This window comes from Rhinopithecus roxellana, chromosome 20 (assembly GCF_007565055.1).
Source record: "Rhinopithecus roxellana isolate Shanxi Qingling chromosome 20, ASM756505v1, whole genome shotgun sequence".
Taxonomy (NCBI): Eukaryota; Metazoa; Chordata; class Mammalia; order Primates; family Cercopithecidae; genus Rhinopithecus; species Rhinopithecus roxellana.
Genome location: NC_044568.1, coordinates 41,193,157 through 41,213,772, shown reverse-complemented (window position 1 = coordinate 41,213,772; position 20,616 = coordinate 41,193,157). Strand labels below are relative to the sequence as shown.

General features: G+C 44.6%; 2 protein-coding genes across 3 annotated transcripts in view; one reads left to right on the top strand and one right to left on the bottom strand.

Moving 5' to 3' along the window:
* CCDC113 (coiled-coil domain containing 113) overlaps positions 1 to 7,917 on the top strand; it is a 39,198-nt gene extending 31,281 nt beyond the window's left edge. The window contains exons 8-9 of one of the 2 annotated variants that reach the window (XM_030925559.1): positions 4,597 to 4,752; positions 5,804 to 7,917. In XM_030925559.1, coding sequence (XP_030781419.1) covers positions 4,597 to 4,752; positions 5,804 to 5,890 — 243 coding nt within the window. In that variant the 3' untranslated portion in view covers positions 5,891 to 7,917. The remainder of the gene's footprint in view (positions 1 to 4,596; positions 4,753 to 5,803) is intronic. The other variant, XM_030925560.1, reaches the window with a different exon arrangement.
* Positions 6,113 to 20,169, bottom strand: PRSS54 (serine protease 54). The gene is given in 6 exon segments (XM_030925561.1): positions 6,113 to 6,863; positions 10,866 to 10,997; positions 12,207 to 12,465; positions 17,171 to 17,348; positions 20,081 to 20,129; positions 20,131 to 20,169. Coding segments are annotated over 6 exon segments (1,182 nt in total). The 5' UTR covers positions 20,167 to 20,169; the 3' UTR covers positions 6,113 to 6,335.
* Positions 20,170 to 20,616: the final 447 nt, after the last annotated feature.

Sequence of the window (20,616 nt, the reverse complement as noted above, 5' to 3'; positions counted from 1 at the left end):
TGACCCCAGTACCTCAGTTGAAAATGCAGAAATCACTGGTCTTCTGTGTCGCTCGCGCTGGGAGTTTGAGACTGGAGCTGTTCCTATTCGGCCATCTTGCTCCGCCCCTCCTCTGTTTTTTTGAATAGCTCCTTTGAAGACTTTGTCTGCTAAGTCCACCATCTGCTCTCCCTCAAAGGCAGTTTATTTTGCCTTCCCTGGGTGGATCATGCTTTCCTATTTCTTTGCCTAGCTCATAATTTTTGTTGGAAGCTGTATATTTTAGGTGATATAGCAATTCTTGATATTGATCCCTCCCACCCCTTTCTTGGGCTTGTCATAGTTTTTGCTTGTTACTTGTTGAGTGACTTGGCTGGACTAGATCAGTAAAGTCTATTCCCCTGCTGTTAGTACTCTTTTCTTGCTACTTCATAATATTTATCTTAGGTATTCTCAAATCACCATCTGGACAGGAGTATGCATTGATGGTTCTGCCCACATCTTTGGGTCTCTCCACAGTTGTTTGTTTATGCTAAATAGACAGGAGCTATTCACTGAACACCTGACAATTTATTATTGCATTCGGAAAACAAATTAATAAAAATTAAATTATTGGCTTGTTTTATAGTGTATTGAAAGAGTGGAAGGTGCAAACCAATTACCTGGGGATCTTGTTAAATGCAGATTCTGAGTGGGTAGGTCTAGGGTAGCCTGGGAGTCTGCAGCTCCCAGGTGTTTCTAGTGCCACAGATTGTGCTTTGTGAAGCAAGGAATTAAAAGACAATACCATATTGGGAAGATTCAACATAATAAAAATATTAGTTCTCTTTAAGTTGATCTGTGAAATACGATATTCCAATTAAAATACCAAGGAAGGTTTTTTTGTTTGTTAAGAATCTAAATCAACTGACTCAAAAATTCCTTTTGGGGGGGCTAAAAAGAGTATCCCCAAATTCCAAATGAATAAATGAGAGGACTAGCCCTATCAGGTAATGAAATATGTTATAAAGTTACAATATTTAAAACAAGCTCAGGATTAGGCTGGAAGATCAAAGAAAAATGTATAAGGTCCTTTAATGAACCCTGATACAGATCATATAAGTATATAAATATTTGATAAAACTTTGATGTTGATACCTTTATGATAAAAGTGGCATGGCATTAATCAATGGACAGCCAGATTTTTTTTTTTTTTTTTTTTTTTTTGAGACGGAGTCTCGCTCTGTCGCCCGGGCTGGAGTGCAGTGGCTGGATCTCAGCTCACTGCAAGCTCCGCCTCCCTGGTTCACGCCATTCTCCTGCCTCAGCCTCCCGAGTAGCTGGGACTACAGGCGCCCGCCACCTCGCCCAGCTAGTTTTTTTGTATTTTTTAGTAGAGACGGGGTTTCACAGTGTTAGCCAGGGTGGTCTCGAACTCCTGACCTCGTGATCCGCCCACCTCGGCCTCCCAAAGTGCTGGGATTACAGGCTTGAGCCACCGCGCCCGGCCGGACAGCCAGATTATTGAATAAATGACATGGGGTAACTGGGGTAACTGGGCAACCATTAAGGAAAAAATTAAGTTGGAGCTATGACTTACACTGAAGTTAATTCAGGTATATCAGGTATTTAAATGTAAGTAATAAAACCATTAAAATCCTAAAATAAATACTGGAAAAATTTTTAATCTTGGAATGAAGAGGCCTTTCAAAATATAAAAGTTAGAAATTATGACATCAGTAAAGTGAGTTATATAAGAATGAAAGTTTTTTGCATAGCAAAAATGATCATAAGCAAAGTCAAAAGGTAAATAACTGGAAAAATGTTGTATCTAAAATCGCAAGGAGCTAATAACTCCAAACAAATAACTTCTATAGATCAACAAGAAAAAACTAATAACTAATAGAAAAAATGGGCAAAAGTTTTCAAGAGTTTACTGAAAAGCTAAAAAACTGAAGCATGAAAAATGTTCTACCTCACTCATAATACAAAGAATACAAAATAAAGCTATAATGGGATATTATTTTCCTTCTCTTAGATTGACAAAGATCAAAGAGTTGATAAAACTGTAGTGAGAGAATGAGGGAAAACTGGCAGTCTCAAACATTACTGTAGAAGTGTAATTGTCTTGAATTAAAGGGGAATTTAGCACTGTTTACCAAACATTAACATGCACATATGCTTAAGGCAGGGTTTTTCACCCTAAACACATTATTACTGACATTTGGGGCTGGATAATTCTTTCTTGTGGCGGCAGGGCAGGGGGAGGTCTTGTGTATTGTAGGGTTTTTAGTAGCATCGCTGGCCTCTACCTACTAGATGCCAGCAGCACCCCTCTAATTCCCACAGAAATGTCTTTAGGCATTGCCAAATGTCCCCTGGGGGCAAAATTGCCTCTGGTTGAGAACCACTGCCCTAGAGCAAGCGATTTCACTTTTAGTAGTTTATCCTACTGATTCACTTGCATAATGACAATATGATGTATACCCAGATGGTTGGTAATTGCAGCATTGTTTATTGTAATAGCAAGAGATTAAACAGTTAAGTGACTGTGGGAGGATTGTTAAATTATGGTACATCCATGTGGAAAATTATGTAGCTGTCAAAAAGAATGAGTAAATTCTTCATGTGCTGATACAGAAAGATCTTCAAGATTTATTGAGTGAAAACATCTGGATGAATAAAAGTGAATAGAGTATGTTACTATTTAGGTCAAAAAAAGGAAACATGTTTGTATAAGCCTAGATTTCTGGAAGGATGCACAAAACCTAAAAACAGTGTATGCTTCTAGGCAGGAGACCCTCCTGATGGGGTGACAGGAGTGGGATGGGAGCTCGTCACAGGGTACCATTTGAACTGAATGTATAGCCTAAACAAAATAATTAGTAAAATAAAAGTTAAAAGGATAATGTTAATTTTGGGGGGGACAGTTTCGCTCTATTGCTCAGGCTGGAGTGCAGCGTCATGATCTCGGCTCACTGCAACCTCCGCCTCCTGGGTTCAAGCGATTCTCCTGCCTCAGCCTCCTAAGTAGCTGGGATTACAGGCCTAAGCCACCATGCCTAACTCAGTTTTGTATTTTTAGTGGAGACGGGGTTTCACCCTGTTGGCCAGGCTGGTCTCAAACTCCTGACCTCAAGTGATCCGCCTGCTTTAGCCTTCCAAAGTGCTGGGATTACAGGCGTGAGCCACTGTCCCCAGCTGATGTTAATTTTTAAAAAATGCGGCCGGGCGCAGTGGCTCAAGCCTGTAATCCCAGCACTTTGGGAGGCCGAGACGGGCGGATCACGAGGTCAGGAGATCGAGACCATCCTGGCTAACATGGTGAAACCCCGTCTCTACTAAAAATACAAAAAAAAAAAAAAAAACTAGCCAGGCGAGGTGGCGGGCGCCTGTAGTCCCAGCTACTCCGGAGGCTGAGGCAGGAGAATGGCGTAAAACCCGGGAGACGGAGCTTGCAGTGAGCTGAGATCCGGCCACTGCACTCCAGTCCGGGCGACAGAGCAAGACTCCGTCTCAAAAATAAATAAATAAATAAAAATAAAAATAAAAATAATGTATTTTATTAAAAGGGCTAATGAATTTTACAGTATGATAATTTTTAAAATAAATATTTAAAAGACAAGGATTACTCACAAAATTGAATTACCATAGGTTCTAGCCATTCCGCATCTGGGGATGTACCCAAAAGAATGAGAAGGGAATTGAACAGAGTTTTGTACACCCGTGATGACAGCACCATTCTTCATAATAGCCAAGAAGTGGAAGCAACCCAAGTGTCTTATCGATGGATGAATGGATAAACAAAATAAATAAAATGTGGTGTATCCATACAACGGAAAATCATTCCACCTTAGAAAGGAAGGATGTTTTGACACATACTACTGTGTGTAGGAAACTTAAGGACATTATGCTAAGTGAAATAAGCCAGTCACAAAAGGGCAAATACTGTATGATTCCACTTATATGAGGTACCCAGAGCAGTCAAATTCATAGAAAGTGGAATGGTGGGGACCCGGGGCTGGGAGACGAGGGAAGGAGGAGTGATTGTATAACGGGTACAGAATTTCAGTTGTACAAGACAAAAAGAGTTCTGGAGATGGATGGTGGTGATGGTTGCACAAGAATGTGAATGTACTTAACGCCGCAGAACTGTATAGTTAAAAATGGTTAAGATGATAAATTTTATGTTTTTTATATATATCTTATCATTTTAAAAGACATGGAAGTGAATTGAGTCTGATCAAAGTACACTTAAATACACAATTTTTCACACACAGAAAAACCCTAAGAAGTCAAAGTAAGTACAACACATTCCTTAATAAAGGAGAGGAAGAGGAAGGAAGGAAGGAAAGGAAAGGGGAAGAGAGACAAAGGAAAGGAAAGGAAAAGAAAAGGGAAAGGAATGAAAGAAACAAGACTATTTAGACCGCCCTAGGTGTTTCTGAACTGGCTTAAAATATGTTTTGCAAAAAAATCAGAGTTTTGTGATTCCCACCCCCTCCCCAACCTCTTTGAAAATGTAAACATTATTTTTGGAACTCTATTAGAATCATGGGGAGAGATGTCAGGGCCAGTGAGTTCTCAAAGCAAGAGCCTCTGGGGTTCCCTGGGTGTAACTGGTCCCTCCCAACCCAGGACCGGGCCAAAGCCGAGGCAGTGAACAAGAGGCTCCGGAAGCAGCTGGCTGAGTTCCGGGTGCCACAGGTGATGACTTACGTCCGGGAGAAGATCTTAAATGGGGACTTGGAGAAGAGCATCAAGATGTGGGAAAGGAAAGTGGAGATAGCAGAGGTGAGCCACGGGGAGCCCCGAGATGGGCAGTCTTTTATGTCTTCAATGTTTTCATTTAGGATTTTGTTCTTTGGGCTAAGAATACAGATGTTTGGATATATAATTTCTGGGAGAAACCTCAGCAGTTGCTTTAACTATTAAACCAAGACGAAGGATGATTTTTTTTTTTTAAGTTCCCCCTTTTGCATTGTTAGGGGCAGGGTCTTTTCCATTTTCAGGGAGAAACTCTGTAGTAATAGTGTGTTTTTAGTTGCCTGTTTTATTAATGAATTCTAGAAGTTTCTGAATCCCTCTGCACTGGTAATTTAGTGATTGTTACTTTATACATGGAGAAGTCAGTTTTTTAAAAAATGAGATACTGATAGATTTTTTAATATCACTCAGGACCTCATTCCATGCATGTCCACAGTCGCCATGGGTCTTTCTGCTTTTGAACGAATCCCGCAGACTTTGAATATGGTAGTGTGACAGGAAGCACCCTTGCTCCTGTGAGCTTCGGGGGATAAATGGGCAATGGAAACCATGTGCTGGCATCAGAAGAAAGACAAGCACCCAGACTGCCATGGCCAGGTTGCAAACTGAAGTCACGCAGGACATCATCAGAGTAGCTTAGAAAGCCAGTCAGGTCACTTGGAAAACTGGGACCTTGGCATTTTCACATGTAGACCCTGGCTCCCATTTCCTGTGTTACTTTCTCCTGCCTCTCCTGTGGCCATTTTGCAGCAGAGAGTAAATTAGGATCCAAACTTGGGCCCCTCAGATCTGAAGCTGAGAAGTAGCAGAATAGTGGCAGGAACATGCAACTTCTCACTTCACTGAGCAGAAGAAACATGCTCTATAGAAAAATCCTCTGGGTGGGTGCTGCCCCTTGGTGGCCCCCACACAGGAGCATGCATGGAGGACACCCTGCCTCACACAGGGTTGCCTGCACCATCACGGGGCTGGATGAGGGCTGCATTCTGAGTAACCACAATCAGTTTTCCCCAAATGACCTTCTCCCCACTCTCCTTTATAGTTTTTTTTTTTTCTTCTCTTTTCTTTTTTCTTTCAGATGTCCTTAAAAGGCTACCGTAAGGCTTGGAATAGAATGAAAATAACCAATGAGCAGTTGCAGGCAGATTACCTTGCTGGGAAGTAGCCAGAGGCAGGCCACGGCTTACAGAGCACAACATGACCTATTAAAGTAATCAGCTCCTTTCTAGTCACCGGCTCCTCTCACTGTTCCCTGTCTGCCTGGTGTTCCCACCCCCCCAGCCAGGCTGAGCATCACCTCCTGGGCCACATCTGCCCATGGGGAGTGTTTTCACAGCCTGGCCCCTGGAACTGTTACCACTGAAAGAACCACAGGGCACTCTAATGGTTTGACACTTGTTAGCCAGCATTTAGTTCACAAGCATAATGAAAGTGATCTTCCCACACCCGGGAGAGGAATAGAGGAGGGAGAGCCAGCCCAGTGTGTGCTGTGGGCTTATCTATGGCAGCCCTGGTGTGCAACTATTAAAAACAGACACCAAAACAGCATGGTGAATGCCTGGCACTCAGCATTCTGAGCTTACTCTTCAGTTTGGTGGCGTGGCTCCAGACTAGATACTGCTGCAAAAGAAAACAAGCATGAAGGAAACCAAGATGATTTCTTCATGCTGATGCAACCTTTTCTGACCTGCAGAAATCCTATCTTCCCCCACCTCCCCACCATAATAGTCATAGTATAAGGGTTGTACCGATGCCTCAGGAGACCGGCCTGATTCCTTTACACCCTTCTCCCTAACATCTAGATCATCTCTAGAGCTGTTTACTAGTCGTGAATGCGTGATGGTCCTTCCTTGTCCCTGCAAGTATGATCCAACATGGCCCAGTTCAGAATCAGAACTCTGTGTCATGGCAGCATTTGGTCCATGGTGGGACAAAGAAATCAACTTTTCCCAGTGGTGGAGTGAGGACAGGGGAGGGCCGGCCCTCTCAGCCTTGGATGTGATCCATTTGCTGTAGTCTTCCACCTTGGTGTACAGAAACAAGCCAGGGCACGTCTCACCACCGAAGTTCAGCACTCCTCTCAGCACCCACAGATTGAACTGCTGTAGCTGGCACATCATTGGGCTTCCTGGGTCCCCCTGTGACAAAAGACAGAAGGCTTCAAGTCTTAGAAAAACGTGTTTTTGTTGTAAATCTATCCTTGTGCAATATACTGTTTGTTCTAGAAATGTTTTACGCTGGTTCTCACTGGAAATGGGGCAAATTATAGGATACGATTTCAAATCTAGGCAGCCACCACCACAAATTCCAGGAAGATGACTTTTCCTTTTATTATGCAAATTAGCTGTGGACTTCTACTGATTGCCTATAGCTTCCTGGTTCATATTTCATTTTCTTGCCCCTTTCCAGTCCTTTGGCCAAACCTTCCCTCTCTTGTGGCTTCTCATTCCTGAAATGTTGGTGTTTGTTTCCGTTCTGTCCTGAAATGCTCACATTTTCCCTTCTCTCTGCCTTGCTTCAACGCTTAGTTTAAGCCACTTCCTGCCACCTGGCAGCTGCTCACCAGCCTGGCTGGCTGTACTCTTGGTCTTCCCCACTCCCAAGGGAGCAGTCCTCTGGGACTCGGGAATTCTGCCACATACACTTTACCTAAGGTGAGGGCGTAGAAGCTTGGCATCATTAGCTAGATATGGGACCCTGGCAAGTGACCAAATCCTCTCTGAGCCAAAGTGGGAACACAGTTAATGCCTGTAACACATGCTGAGCACAGCACAGTGCCTGGCACACAGCACGCACTCAATAGAATATTAGCTACCATCATCTTGATGTCTCTATAAAGGCCATCATTTTTCTGAAAAGTTGGGGAAAACGGGAAAAGCAACAAGGCAACTACTAGGCATCATTTACCTTACCTGCCCTGACCCCACACCCCTAGGTCTCCTCTCAAAGGAATTCCTATCCCTCCTGTGGCCCATCTTTGTCCAAGAAGGCGGTGGTCATCCCCAGGCTAGCCAGCCACCTCTGACCTGTGTGGCCTGCCTGGCTGGAAGGCCCAGGCAATGACATGTTGCTCTCGCGGTTTGGACTGAGATACAGAATGGGGCTGCAATTAACAACAGGAAACAATCTGAACAGACTCAACCACGAGCAGCAGGAAGGCAAAAGAGCAGCCGCCTCAGCCCCTACCATCCGAGGCCTGGGTGTGTGGTCTGTCTTGGGTATTTCTCTCTCTCTCTCTCTCTTTCTTTCTTTCTTTCTTTCTTTCTCTGTCCCCGAGGCTGGAGTGCAGTGGTGCAATCTTGGCTCACTGCAACCTCCTCCTCCTGGGTTCAAGCGATTCTCCTACCTCAGCCTCCCCAGTAGCTGGGATTACAGGCGCCCACCACCACGCCTGGCTAATTTTTATTTTTAGTAGAGATGGGGTTTCACCATGTTGACCAGGCTGGTCTCAAACTCCTGACCTCGTGATCCACCCCCCTCGGCCTCCCAAAGCGTTAGGATTACAGGCATGAGCCACCATACCCAGCCTAATTTCTGTATTTTTAGTAGAGATGGGGTTTCATGATATTGGCCAGGCTGGTCTTGATCTTTTAACTTCGAGTGATCTACCTGCCTCGGCCTCTTTTTTAAAGTGCTGGGATTAGGCATGAGCCACCATGCCCAGTGGGGTATTCTCTTTCAATAAATCTCCCCTTTTCCAAGGAAGCCACACCAGAACAGAGATAAAGACCAGTGGGAGAAGAAGGGAGCAAGTCCGCAGGCAGGGCAGCAGGGAGGCCGTGCTGCAAAGCTGCCATGATTCCCTGGTGATCTCAGCAGGTCAAGGCCAGACACGTGAGGAAGGCCTTGAGGACTTCATTCTGTGCCTCTCTTTGGATGGAAGGGGGTGCTTTAGTGCAGAACTCTTGACTTTTCAATTGAATGGTGAACAGGCCCTTGTGTGCACCTCACTATGTCTGCCTAGGTCATGGGGGCTCCCTGGCTAAGAATGGCATGGTTCCCCCCTTCATCGGTCCCATTCACAGTTTAACTGTAGTGGTATAGCCAGAGCAAGAAAAAGAATGTAATTTAGGATGAATGATTGGATGAATGATTGGGAGAAGTCCTCAGCGATGGTGTGGTTTTGCAGGTCGCTGTTCCACCTGGGCACAGCATATGCGCTTTTTCTCTTCCCCATAATCCTGTAGGGGCTGCGACTTCTGAAGCACAAGAGGCAGAGGTGAACAGCTCCAGATGCCCCTCTGGAGCTAACCTATTTCATCTCCCAAGGGAGCAGCCACAGCCCAGAGTGGGGTCTTTCAATGTGTGATCTTTTCCCTTGACATTCAGCAAAAGCCCTAACAGTGGTAGAATAAAGGCTGGACGGGTGAGTGCAGAGTGATTCTGCTTTTGTTGGGTTTTGGGGAAACCCATAGGCAGATTCTGAACCTGGTGGTTGATTCTATAGGTGGGAATTGTGGCTTTGAAGACCTCTGGACATGAGAACATATTTCCAAGACAGAGGATTCTACGGGGACAGGTCACCATTAAGTGGTGTGCAAGCATAATTCTGTTAAAAAATGAAGGCCTGTTTAGAGGTGTGTCACAGTTAAAAACCAACCTGAACTTTGCAGTTAGATTTTAAAAGATGGTCACTTAGAGTAGAAATAGCTTAGAATATTCCATTGAGTCTAAGATACAGTTAGAAATCAACATCTTTGAAATTAGGGTGTGTCTTTTTTTTTTTTTTTTTTTTTTTTTTTTGAGACAGAGCCTCGCTGTGTCGCAAGAGGGAGAGTGGAGGCTGGAGTGCACTGGCGTGATCTCGGCTCACTGCAAGCTCCGCCTCCTGGGTTCATGCCATTTTTCTGCCTCAGCCTCCCGAGTAGCTGGGACTACAGGCAGCCACCACCATGCCCAGCTAATTTTTTGTATTTTTAGTAGAGACGGGGTTGCACCGTGTTAGTCAGGATGGTCTCGATCTCCTGACCCTGTGATCCGCCCGTCTCAGCATCCCAAAGTGCTGGGATTACAGGCGTGAGCCACCGCACCCGGCCAGGTTGTGTCTTTTAATCAGTTGACATCAGAGTTTAACTGACAGCATTTTTTTCTTTCTTGGGATTACATAAAATGATGGTGCATTGTATAATTGGCAGCATCTTAGATCTGAGGAAGTATGATACTTGTTTGATGGAATGGTTGAGGGCAGATTTTTGTTAAAAAGCTCTATCTTCACTGTATTTTAACACATTATCTAATTTTGAAATTGTTAAGATCCCCCACCTGGTAGAGGACCCAGTACGAAGTAGGCACTCAATAGATGTTACACCAACTTGGGAAGGGCAAATGTATTTCTTAATGACAGGCAGTCCATGCTTTTGCAATAAAATGACTTAGAAAAAATTATCTGTATATATGTATTTTTCCCCTTGCTCTAAAAATCCTACCTTTCTGGATCCTATAGGGAAAAAAAAAATTCCCCATCAGGTGTCCTGAAGGTTATTTAAAGGAGAGTGAGTGATAAGCCTCTTAGAAAAGCAATTCTAGAGTAGAGGAGATAAACTCTATCTGGATATCTGGTAGACCTAGGTCCTTGTCTTTGCTCCTCTAACTTTTATTGACTGTGTGACCCTAGTAAGCCACACTTTCTCCAGATTTGGATATGAAGGGGCCTGAACCAGGTGTGTGTGACTTCCACACATTTTTTTTGAGGCAGTAGGACAGCCACATCTGTACAGCCCTCATCTGGCTGGAGGGCAGGGCTTCTCAGAGAAGAAAAACCCAATAACTGATAGCATCAGAGGGAGTCTAGGTTCCCTAGAAGCTGCATACAGCAGCCCCACACTGTAGACCTGCTCAAAGCATATCTGCCTGTGTGGTTTGGACTCAGACTTTCAAATTTTAGCTAGTTAAAAAGCACCTGTGACTTAGACAAGCTTCATCACGTTACACTGAAAATCATGACTGGTTAGTTCATTCAGCAGATTTTTATTGAGCGCATACTGTCTGCCAAGTGCTGTTCACTCCAGAGACAGCCACTCATCCCAAGCTCTAGTCCCTGCCGTCACAGAGCTCCCCATCTAGGGAGGGGGTCCGAGGCTCCCTTGGATATGACCAAGGCTTACTCTCAACACTTAGCTTCTATTCCATGAGGTTCTTACCAAGCAGGCAGTCTTGGTTTCCTCTTTCGTGTGGCTGCCACATTCTGTCTTCTGGAGTTTGTGTAGGGGACACATGTCAAGATCTTTCACGAAGATTTTCCTCAGGATACTCATCGTCATGTGATTTCCTGTCTGGACCATGCAACAGAGAGCCCAGGGATTATTAATGAGAAGGCAGTCCCCTATGTCAACACAACTCCCACTCACATAGCCAAATGAGAGTGAGAATTTTTTTTTTTTTTTGAGTTGGAGTCTTATTCTGTCACGCAGCCTGGAGTACAGTGGTATGATCTTGGCTCACTGCAACCTCCGCCTTTCGGGTTCAAGCAATTCTCCTGCCTCAGCTTCCAGAGTAGCTGGGATTACAGGCATGCACCACAACACCCAGCTAATTTTGGTATTTTTATAGAGATGAAGTGTCACTATGTTGGCCAGGCTGGTCTTGAACTCCTGACTTCAAGTGATCCACCTGCCTTGGCTTCCCTAAGTGCTGGGATTACAGGCATGAGCCACTGTGCCCTGTCAGAAATGTTCTTATAAATTCCTTTTTTTCATAGAAATGAGAACCTGTGACTGAGTTTTTACTGAAAACTACCTCCACTTTGAACTTCAATGTGCAAACAAGCAGAGAACACCCTTCCTCCTCTTCTAGAGAGCATCCATTTCCTTGTTTCTTTCTTTCCCCAAAATGAAAGAAAACAAGGATGGCTTAGACAAGAGGACAATCAGCCCTAGTTTGGGGACTAACAACCCCTCACCCTCTGTACCCTTGTACTCATTCCAGGGTGTACACTGCCTCTGTACTTCCAGTTTTGGTGTAGGGCTAGAGGGTAAAGGACCAATGTGATGTAAGAATGGCCACTGAATGGGCGCAGTAACTCATGCCTAATTCCAACACTTTGGAAGGCCGAGGTGGGAGACTTGCTTGAGGCCAGGAGTTTGAGACCAGCCTGGGCAATATAGCAAGACCCCATCTCCACAAAAAATAAATTTAAAACAATTAACTAGGCATGGTGACATGTGCCTGTAGTCCCAGCTACTCGGGGCTGAGGCAGTAGGATCACATGAGCCCAGGAGTTCAAGGCTGCAGTGAGCCGTGTTGGCACCACTGCATGAAAAAGACCCTGCCTCAAAAAAAAAAAAAAAAAGAAGAAGAAGAAGAATGGCAACAGAAAGGGAAAGCCCTAGGAGTCTTGACTGATTAGGTGAAGGTTTCAGCCAAACTCTAGAACCTCAAGCAAACTCCATTATTAAATTAAGATAGGCCCTAGATTGGATTATCCAGGTCACCCCCACTGCCAGCACACACACAGCCTCCTCTGGGAGGAGGAATGCCTTAACTGCAGATGTGGGATTCCATCCTGACACCCAGCAGTTCTGCAAGACTGGTGGTGTATGCAACGTTCTGCTGAGGAAGCAGATGGACTGGACCAGGTTGCCAAAATGCATCGCTGTGTCTGTCTTCAGGAGGGCGATGTTGTTGCTCATGGAGTTGTTATCAAAGTCCTCATGGATGATGATGGTATTGACTGGATACTCTGTGTGAGCAATCTTGCTGGGATCCGTGTTACTTATACCCACTATAATGACAATGTCCTTCCTGGAGAGAGAGCAAGAGAATCTTGAGAGGCCAAGACAGCAAGGAAGCTTCACACTTCCCTGTTTTCCTATTTATGTTTTAACACTCCTATTCCATGTGTTAATTCTTCCTGACCCCTTTGGACTCAAGTTTCTAGGAAATCTTTTATGAACCCCTAGGCTTGTGTCCTCTTTTGCGAGCCTGCAGAATCCTGGAGATTCTTCAATCTTAACATCATTTGCCCCACCACTAAAGAAAATCTGTTAACATGTTATTGCTGATTAACATTTTTTCTATGAATAGGTTTTTGTTTGTTTGTTTGTTTTTTACATATTGTAGTTTGCAAAAGTAGTAATTGCAGTTCTACCAAAGATGTCATCTTGACTCCCGCTTTTAGTATTTGACATTTTAAAACAGGCATCTTTCCTTATTATATATTCTGTAAATACATTTTGGAGAAATTAAAGTTCTAATAACAATAGAATTGAGTTGGGTGTTTTCCCTTTCTCCTCTTGGGAATCACCCAAGAAACTATGAGAATGAGGAACAAATACAAACACCATAAAACCAAGAGACGCTAAAGAATTCAGATCTCAGAGTCAAAGGAAGGGCTGATAAAAGGAAGGATGGCAGGAGTGCAAAAGTTATAGATGACACTGACTGCCACAGAGCTCAGGAAAAGCTTGTTGAGCGTGTTCTCATCAAAGAAGCAAAAAGAAAAGAAACAAGACCATCACCAAAATGAAGTCCAAATCAAAAGCAGCATAAAGGAGAATAGGGCCCACAGAAAACACAATTAGGGGCTTTGAGAAATGTGACCAAAATGAAAATTAACAAAGATTTTTAAAGGCTTGAGAGAAAAATGAAAGATAAGGTAGTCACAGGAGACCCAGCTGACCACAAAGAAAGTAACCAAAATGATGAAACAGGAAAGATATTTCAAGATATAATTTAAGAAAACTTTTCAGAACTAAGACTTGAATCTATAGTTTGGAGACAGCTAATTTACCTCCAGTAGTGTTGACTGTCCACTATATAGTTTGGAGTAGTTAATGCTGAGACATAGTTCTGGTCAGGTCTCAACAGGAAATAAATGTTCTACTCAAATAAGATAAATTGGGGTGAGTTTTAAAAAGGAATTTTTTACAAAGGTCTTGGCAGCATGCAGGGAAACCACAAGGACAGCTCTGGGCACTGCATGCTATAGGCAGCTCCTGCTGAGGTAACAACGCTGTGCTGACACCATCTCTGGGCTCTAGGTGAGGGGAGGATGTGATCAGACAGAGCTGTGTAGAGTGGGTCACTTAGCTGGTAAAAGCAGCCAACCAGCAGCCAATATGCAGTAGCCCTCGGAGGAGTAAGGGCCCTGACTTCACTCTCCCCACTCCCTCTGATCTCTTGCCTCTTATATGATTGTTGGCCAAAACCAGCTGGAATCCAGAAGGCAAAAAAGACCACTGGTATAACCCATACAGGTGAGCCTCCTGGGGCCTGGCAGGGTAGAAGAGTAGAGTGGATCTGAAGGGCAGGTGGGGGAAATACAGCACAACTAGTAAAGTTGCTGGACTTGAGTGACAAAGAAGGAATTCATGGACATCCAGACTAACAAAGATGAGGTCATCTTAATTAAGTTTGGCTGTATTGTCTAACCAAAGTACTGGCATTACAGGTGTGAGTTATTGCACCTGGCTGGTAGGCGATTTTAATTCACCTCTGACAGTCTAGGACAGATAAAGTAGACTTCCTTGCCCAATTTTATGTATTGAATTATACACCAACCATGGAGAATGAACTTTTTAATTTACCTGTGAAAATATTCACATAGACCACCCATAGTAGACAGACAGGACAACCTCAACAAATCCTAAATAGATCACCACATGGTGTAATTCAATAATGTTAGAAAACAAAGCAAAAAACCCTAGCACCTGGACATTTTAAAACTCTGTCTTGGCCACACATGGTGGCTCACATCTATAATCCCAGCACTTTGGGATGCCAAGGCGGGTGGATCACCTGAGATCAGGAGTTCAAGACCAGCCTGGCCATCATGGCAAAACCTCATCTCTACTAAAAATACAAAAATAGCTGGGCATGGTGGCAGGCGCCTGTAGTCCCAGCTACTTGGTAGGCTGAGGCAAGAGGATTGCTTGAATCCAGGAGACCTAGATTGCAGTGAGCTGAGATCGCACCACTATACTGCAGCCTGGGTGACAGAGCAAGACTGTCTCCAAAAAAAAAAAAAAATTATATAAAATTTAAAAATCAAGCTCCGACTTTAATAAAACCCTTGAGTCAAAGAGAAAATCAAAACCAAAAGAATGGACCAGATAGAAAATAGCCATAATGAAAACACTACACAGAAAACAGAAGTTCCATGGAGGGCTAGTTGGCAGTAGCTCTCAGGATTTTAAATGCATGTCTTTTTTAGCCTAGTCTTTCTACTCCTGGGATGTCTACACTATGGCACACTTGCATGTGTGTGAAATAATGCGTGTACAAGTATGTCTGTTGCAGCATTTTTGGCAGTAGTAACAGATTAGAAACAGCCTACATTTCCATTAACAGAGGACTGTGTAGTTACGGTACTTCCATTACAGGCTATTGTGCAGCTGACAAAAAGAATGCATTAGCCATTTATGTACCAATAAGAAAAGGTCTCTAAAATTTATGATAAAGTGAAAAAAGGCTGTGAGTAAATTAATGTGTATGGTGTGCTACCAGTTCCATGGTGAGTGTGTCGCAGGTATGTTATGAACTCAATTGCATTCTTTTGAAAATTTGTAGGTTGAAGTCCTAACCCCCAATTTGACCATATATTTGGAGATAGAGCCTTTAAGGAGGTAATTAAGATTACATGAGGTATAAGGCTGGGGCTGTAATCTAACAGGACTGGTGTCCCTATAAGAAGAGAAAGAGACACCAAGAATGCACAGGCACAGAGGGAAGGCCATGTGAGAACACAGCGAGAAGGTGGCTGTCTGCAAGCCAAGGAGAGAGGCCTCAGGATAAACCAAATCTACTGACACCTGGATCTCAGACTTCCAGCCTCCAGAACCGTGAGAAATAAATTTCTGTTGTTTAAGCCACCCAGTCTGTGATATTTGTTATGGCAGCCTAAGTAGACTAATACAAGGGGAAAGAAAATTCTCTGTCAATAGATATAAGAAACAATATAGCCAGACCTATAGGTATATAGATATCCATGAGTGCTTTGAGTATTTAAGAAGGAATAGGCAAGAAATTGGTGACAGAATGTGACTCAAGGGAGAAAAACTAGTGACTGACGGGTGGGGGAGGGAAGGGGCTGCTTTTCACTGTACATCCTTTGGTTTCTCGTGAACATTTTACTACATCCTTTTTTTTTTGGACATGGAATCTAGCTCTGTCACCCAGGCTGGAGTGCTGTGGCACGATCTCAGCTCACTGCAACATCCACCTCCCAGGTTCAAGTGATTCTCCTGTCTCGGCCTTCCTGGTAGCTGTGATTACAGGTGCATGCCACCATGCCCAGCTAATTTTTGTATTTTTTAGTAGAGACAGGTTTTTGCCATGTTGATCAGGCTGGTCTCAAACTCCTGACCTCAAGTGATCCATCTCTCTGAGCCTCAGTGCTGGGATTACAGGTGTGAGCCACTGCACCCGGCTGCACATGTATTTTTAATTAAAAATACAAATCCTATGTTAAAGTATTTACCAGCTACATAATATTCCATCAAGGATTTATATTATAATTTATTTATCCAATTATAGTCATTATACTCTCTCCCCCAATATTCTCTGTGTGTTTATATGTAATTATATATTATATACTATATGTTACATATAATAGAGTATTGTGTACATATATTCTATATACATATATGTTACAATATACATGTATATCACGTATAATAGAGTTAGTATATAATTACATGTATATTATATACTATATATATAATATATATTTATGTGTATAGCATGTATGCATATGAAAAATTATGATTTCATCGCAATAGTGGGACATTAGGTTTCTTTTCAGTGTTTTGTGTGTAATTAACCATCCTGGGAACAACTTTGTACGTACAAATTTTCCAGTGGTTGAAATTATTTCCTTAATGTTGATTCCCAGAAATGAAGTCACTGAGTCAAAGAGTGAGAAATATTTACCAAAAACTTTATTCTTTTAATAATATTTATGATTTTTCTCTGGTTTAAAAGAATGCATATTTGTACTACGGAATTTGCAGAATACAGAGAAGCTAAAAGAGGAAAGTAGAAATCGTGCATTCTGAGCATTCAGAGATAAGCACTCTTAAAAGTGCTTCTGTATTTTTTTCGAGGCTTTTCTCTGTGTACATGTTATTTGTGGCAGTAACGTTTCTAAGGCCCAAGTGTTTTAAGGTAAGGGCTCCTATCGACTGGCTGAACAGGATAAGCGGTAGGGACCCTAGTGTTAGGAACCAGTGCCTCTGTGATGGCAGTAAAATCAGAATGAATATCCCACCTGCATTGAATGGAGGACTCATCTTTTCATTTTTCCATTGCGAGGCCTGCAGTCCTCACAGCAGAGATCAGCCTTGGCAACCGGTGATTTGAGGGCTCACAGCAGAGCAAAGCTGAGCTGGTAAAAAGCCCTGTCCCCCCGAATGCACCTTGCAGGGCCTCCCCAGGCTGAGCAGGAGACAGGGCCACCCCCACCCTCACCCGCGGCAAAACCGCGGGCCCCAAAAGCAGGGGCACTGGCCTGTTCTGAATGGCGGATGCGATGCTGAGTACCCAGAACTCGCTGAGGATGCAACCGAAAGCCAGGTGTGTGTACTGCGAGTCCTGCAGCGACACCACCCACGGGAACTCCATGCTGCTGACCAAGCCCTCCTTGGGGTCAGGACCGTAGAAAACGGAAGCTTTCTGGACGCCACAACCTGCGGAGCAGGTGCGGGGCCTCACTGCCGGGGCAAGGAGACCTCAGGACCCTCTCTTCTGCGGGCTGTCTCGATCATCACTAACGTCACCCACAACCCCTGTTTCTTTCTTTTTCCTAGTGTGTCTTCTTCATCCTAAAAGATGCTCAATGGCATTTTTGAATCCCAAAATTATGTTAGACTACAAATAAAAGCTCTCATCTATTGAACACATAACGGTACATATTGGCAGTGTCTGCCACCTTTGGTGTTCATCAGCAGTTCTCAAAGCCTGGTCTGGAACCCCCGGGAGTCCTCAACACACTTTTGGGATCTGCAAGGTTAAAGCTATTTTCGTTTTCTTTTCTTTTCTTTTTTTTTTTTTTCTCTTTTGAGAGGGGATCTCATTGTGTCGCCCAGGCTAGAGTGCAGTAGTGGGATCATAGCTCCCTGTGGCCTCAACCTCTCCGGTTCAAGCGATCCTCCTGCCTCAGCCTCTGGAGTAGTTGTGACTACAGGCGCCTGCCACCACCCCCAGCTAAATTCTTTTATTTTTAGTAGAGATGAGGTCTTGCTATGTTCCCAGGCTGATCTAGAGCCCCCTAACTCAAGATATCCTCCCTCCTCACCCTCCCAAAGTATTGGGATTACAGGCATGAGCCACTGCGCCCAGCTTTAAAACTACTTTCATAAGAATGTGAAGACATTATTTGCATTTTTGCTCTCTTCCTTAATGTACCATAGAATTTTCCAGAGGCTACAGGATGTCATCACTGTGATTGCTAGTAGTATGTGTGACCTTGTGCATTCCTTTTTTTATTTTTTATTTTTGTATTTTTTAAGATGGAGCCTCACTCTGTCACCCGGCTGGAGTGCAATGGTGCGATCTCGGCTCACTGCAACCTCCGCCTCCCAAGTTCAAGTGACTTCCCTGCCTCAGCCTCCCGAGTAGCTGGGATTACAGACGCACGCCACAACGCCCAGCTAATTTTTCTATTTTTAGCAGAGATGAGGTTTTGCTCTGTTGGCCAGGCTGGTCTTGAACTCCTGACCTCAAGTGATCTGCCTGCTTCAGCCTCCCAGAGTGCGGGGATTACAGGCGTGAGCCACTGCGCCCGACCAGTGACTCCTTTTTCAGCCATGCATCCAACTACACTCAGCCCTGGCAGGTGCTGAGGTAGGGCCTGGGATTCCAAGAAAGGATTTCAGGAGCCCATCAGAGTGACATGCTGAAGAGTGATGGTGATATAGAGGGATATGTGACCCAGGGAGTATGCCCAAAGTATAAGAGGAGGGGGCATGAATTCTGCCCAGGACATAAAGTCTAGGAGGGCTTCCCCCTGGGGACAATCTTGCATATGAGCACCAAAAACAGTTTCTAAGCCGTGACCCTAAGAACTGATTGTAACATACAGGATTATCATTAAAGGAGCACGGAGGACCTCTCCATCATGGGGCATCATACGAGCAGACATCTCCATTAATTGACACTTGGTGACTTTGCTGGAACAATGACAGACTGATTTTAGCAAGATGATGTCTGGAAGGTCACTAAGTGCATCAGAACCACTAGAGACAGGATTCCTTATCTTTGATCTGATTTCTCCTTGGGATGTTGGCAATCTACGATGCAAGGCATTCGCCAACCTTCCCTAATCCCACAAGAGCTTATGAGCGTGTGACCACTTTTGCTTTTTCAAAGCTCCAGTTGGCTAGTTTATCTGACCTTACAAAACCCTTAAAAGACAAGATGTAATGAGGAAATCTGACCCAGAGATGAAATGCTTGTCTTGACCCCTTAGCTGTGGCTTTTTAAGGAGGGAGAAGACCTTTCTGTGTTTTCTGGGTATCCCCTGGTCTCCTTGGGGCTGCAAGAAGACAGGGAGCTGCAGGAGGCTGAGGGAGCTGAAGGACTCACCTCTATGTGTGCGTGTATGTGCATGTGTGTGTGTATGTGTGTGTGCATGTGTGTGTGTGTGTGAGTCCGTGTGTGTGTGCATGCGTGTGTGCGTGACAGTCCGTGTGTGTGCCTGTGTGTTTGTGTGTGCATGTGTGTGTGTGAGTTGTGTGTGCGCCCATGTGTGTGTGTGAGTGTATGTGCGTGTGTGTGTATGTGCATGTGTGTGAGAGGATGTGTGTGGACTTTCTCATGTCTCCTATCTAACCCCAGGAAGGCAGGGCAGGGCCAGCTGGATGGCAGCAAGGTGGGACAGAGCCTGTTTTAGCCAGCTGTCTCCTCTCCACCTGCCCTCTGTAGGCTGGAATTCTTAGTTTTGAGCAGCTTAGAGGTCAAGGGAGGAGAGGGACCGCAGCTGCCACTTCTGCCGTCTGAGGCTGGGCTATGGTAGCCTCCCAGACACCTGCAGCAGTAGAAGCCCCCGCTGCTCCTGGGACCAGTCCTGCCATTGGGGGTTGTAGTTTGCAAAAGAGCAGTATTCTCCAGGAAGGACAGGGCAGGGGCTGGGAGTGGAGAGGCAGGCCTCTCGCTCACCCCTGTACCCAGAGAGTCTCATTTTCCTAACCACACTACCACCCTAAGGATTGGCTCTGACTTTGGTTTCCTCCATCCACGTCCCATGATTCACTTCTTTGCCTGGTTCCTGCCACCAATGCAGGCTGCCCAGTACAAAGTGCCGTGAGTCATCTTCCCTGAGCCCCTCCTTGGACATTAAGGACCACTTCATTTTCCTGGATGATCCCCTTCTAAGCCACATGTGCAGCTAAAGTCAGAGGGAGGAAAGCAGCACACTCACTGGTGGAAGAATGGAGAAGGCCGAGCAGCACCAGGAGCACCCCTCGCATCTCTGCCATCCCCAGAGAGACCCGTCGCGGACACCATGGGCAGCTGGGGAAACAAAACCCAGTGACTCCATCCTCTTCCCAAACACAGGCGGGGTTTCCTAAGCCTCTTTTATCCATCCACTTCCCAAACACACATGTTCCCTCCCAAATATCGGAGGCTCTCCTTTCTACCAACAAAGGTTCCAAGATGTAGGACACTGACCTGTCACATCCCTAGTTCTTGGTTCTGTGTAGTAAAGAGGCAGGACCAGTTGGCTCGCACTGTGGTTTGTGAGATGGCCCAAGAAGAGAAGGCAGCTTACTCTTGTCAATTTTCTTCTCAATTCAGCCCAAGCCTCTGAGCACCCCAGAGAGCTGGGTCTCTGAAAAGGGTTGCTTTTTGACTCGTGGAATTCAACCCTTGCCTTAACTCTGTAGCCGTAAAATGCTGCTGAAAGAAAAGTAGAGTTTTAGTGGAAGCCCACCCTGGGATTAATGCCTCTGCTGT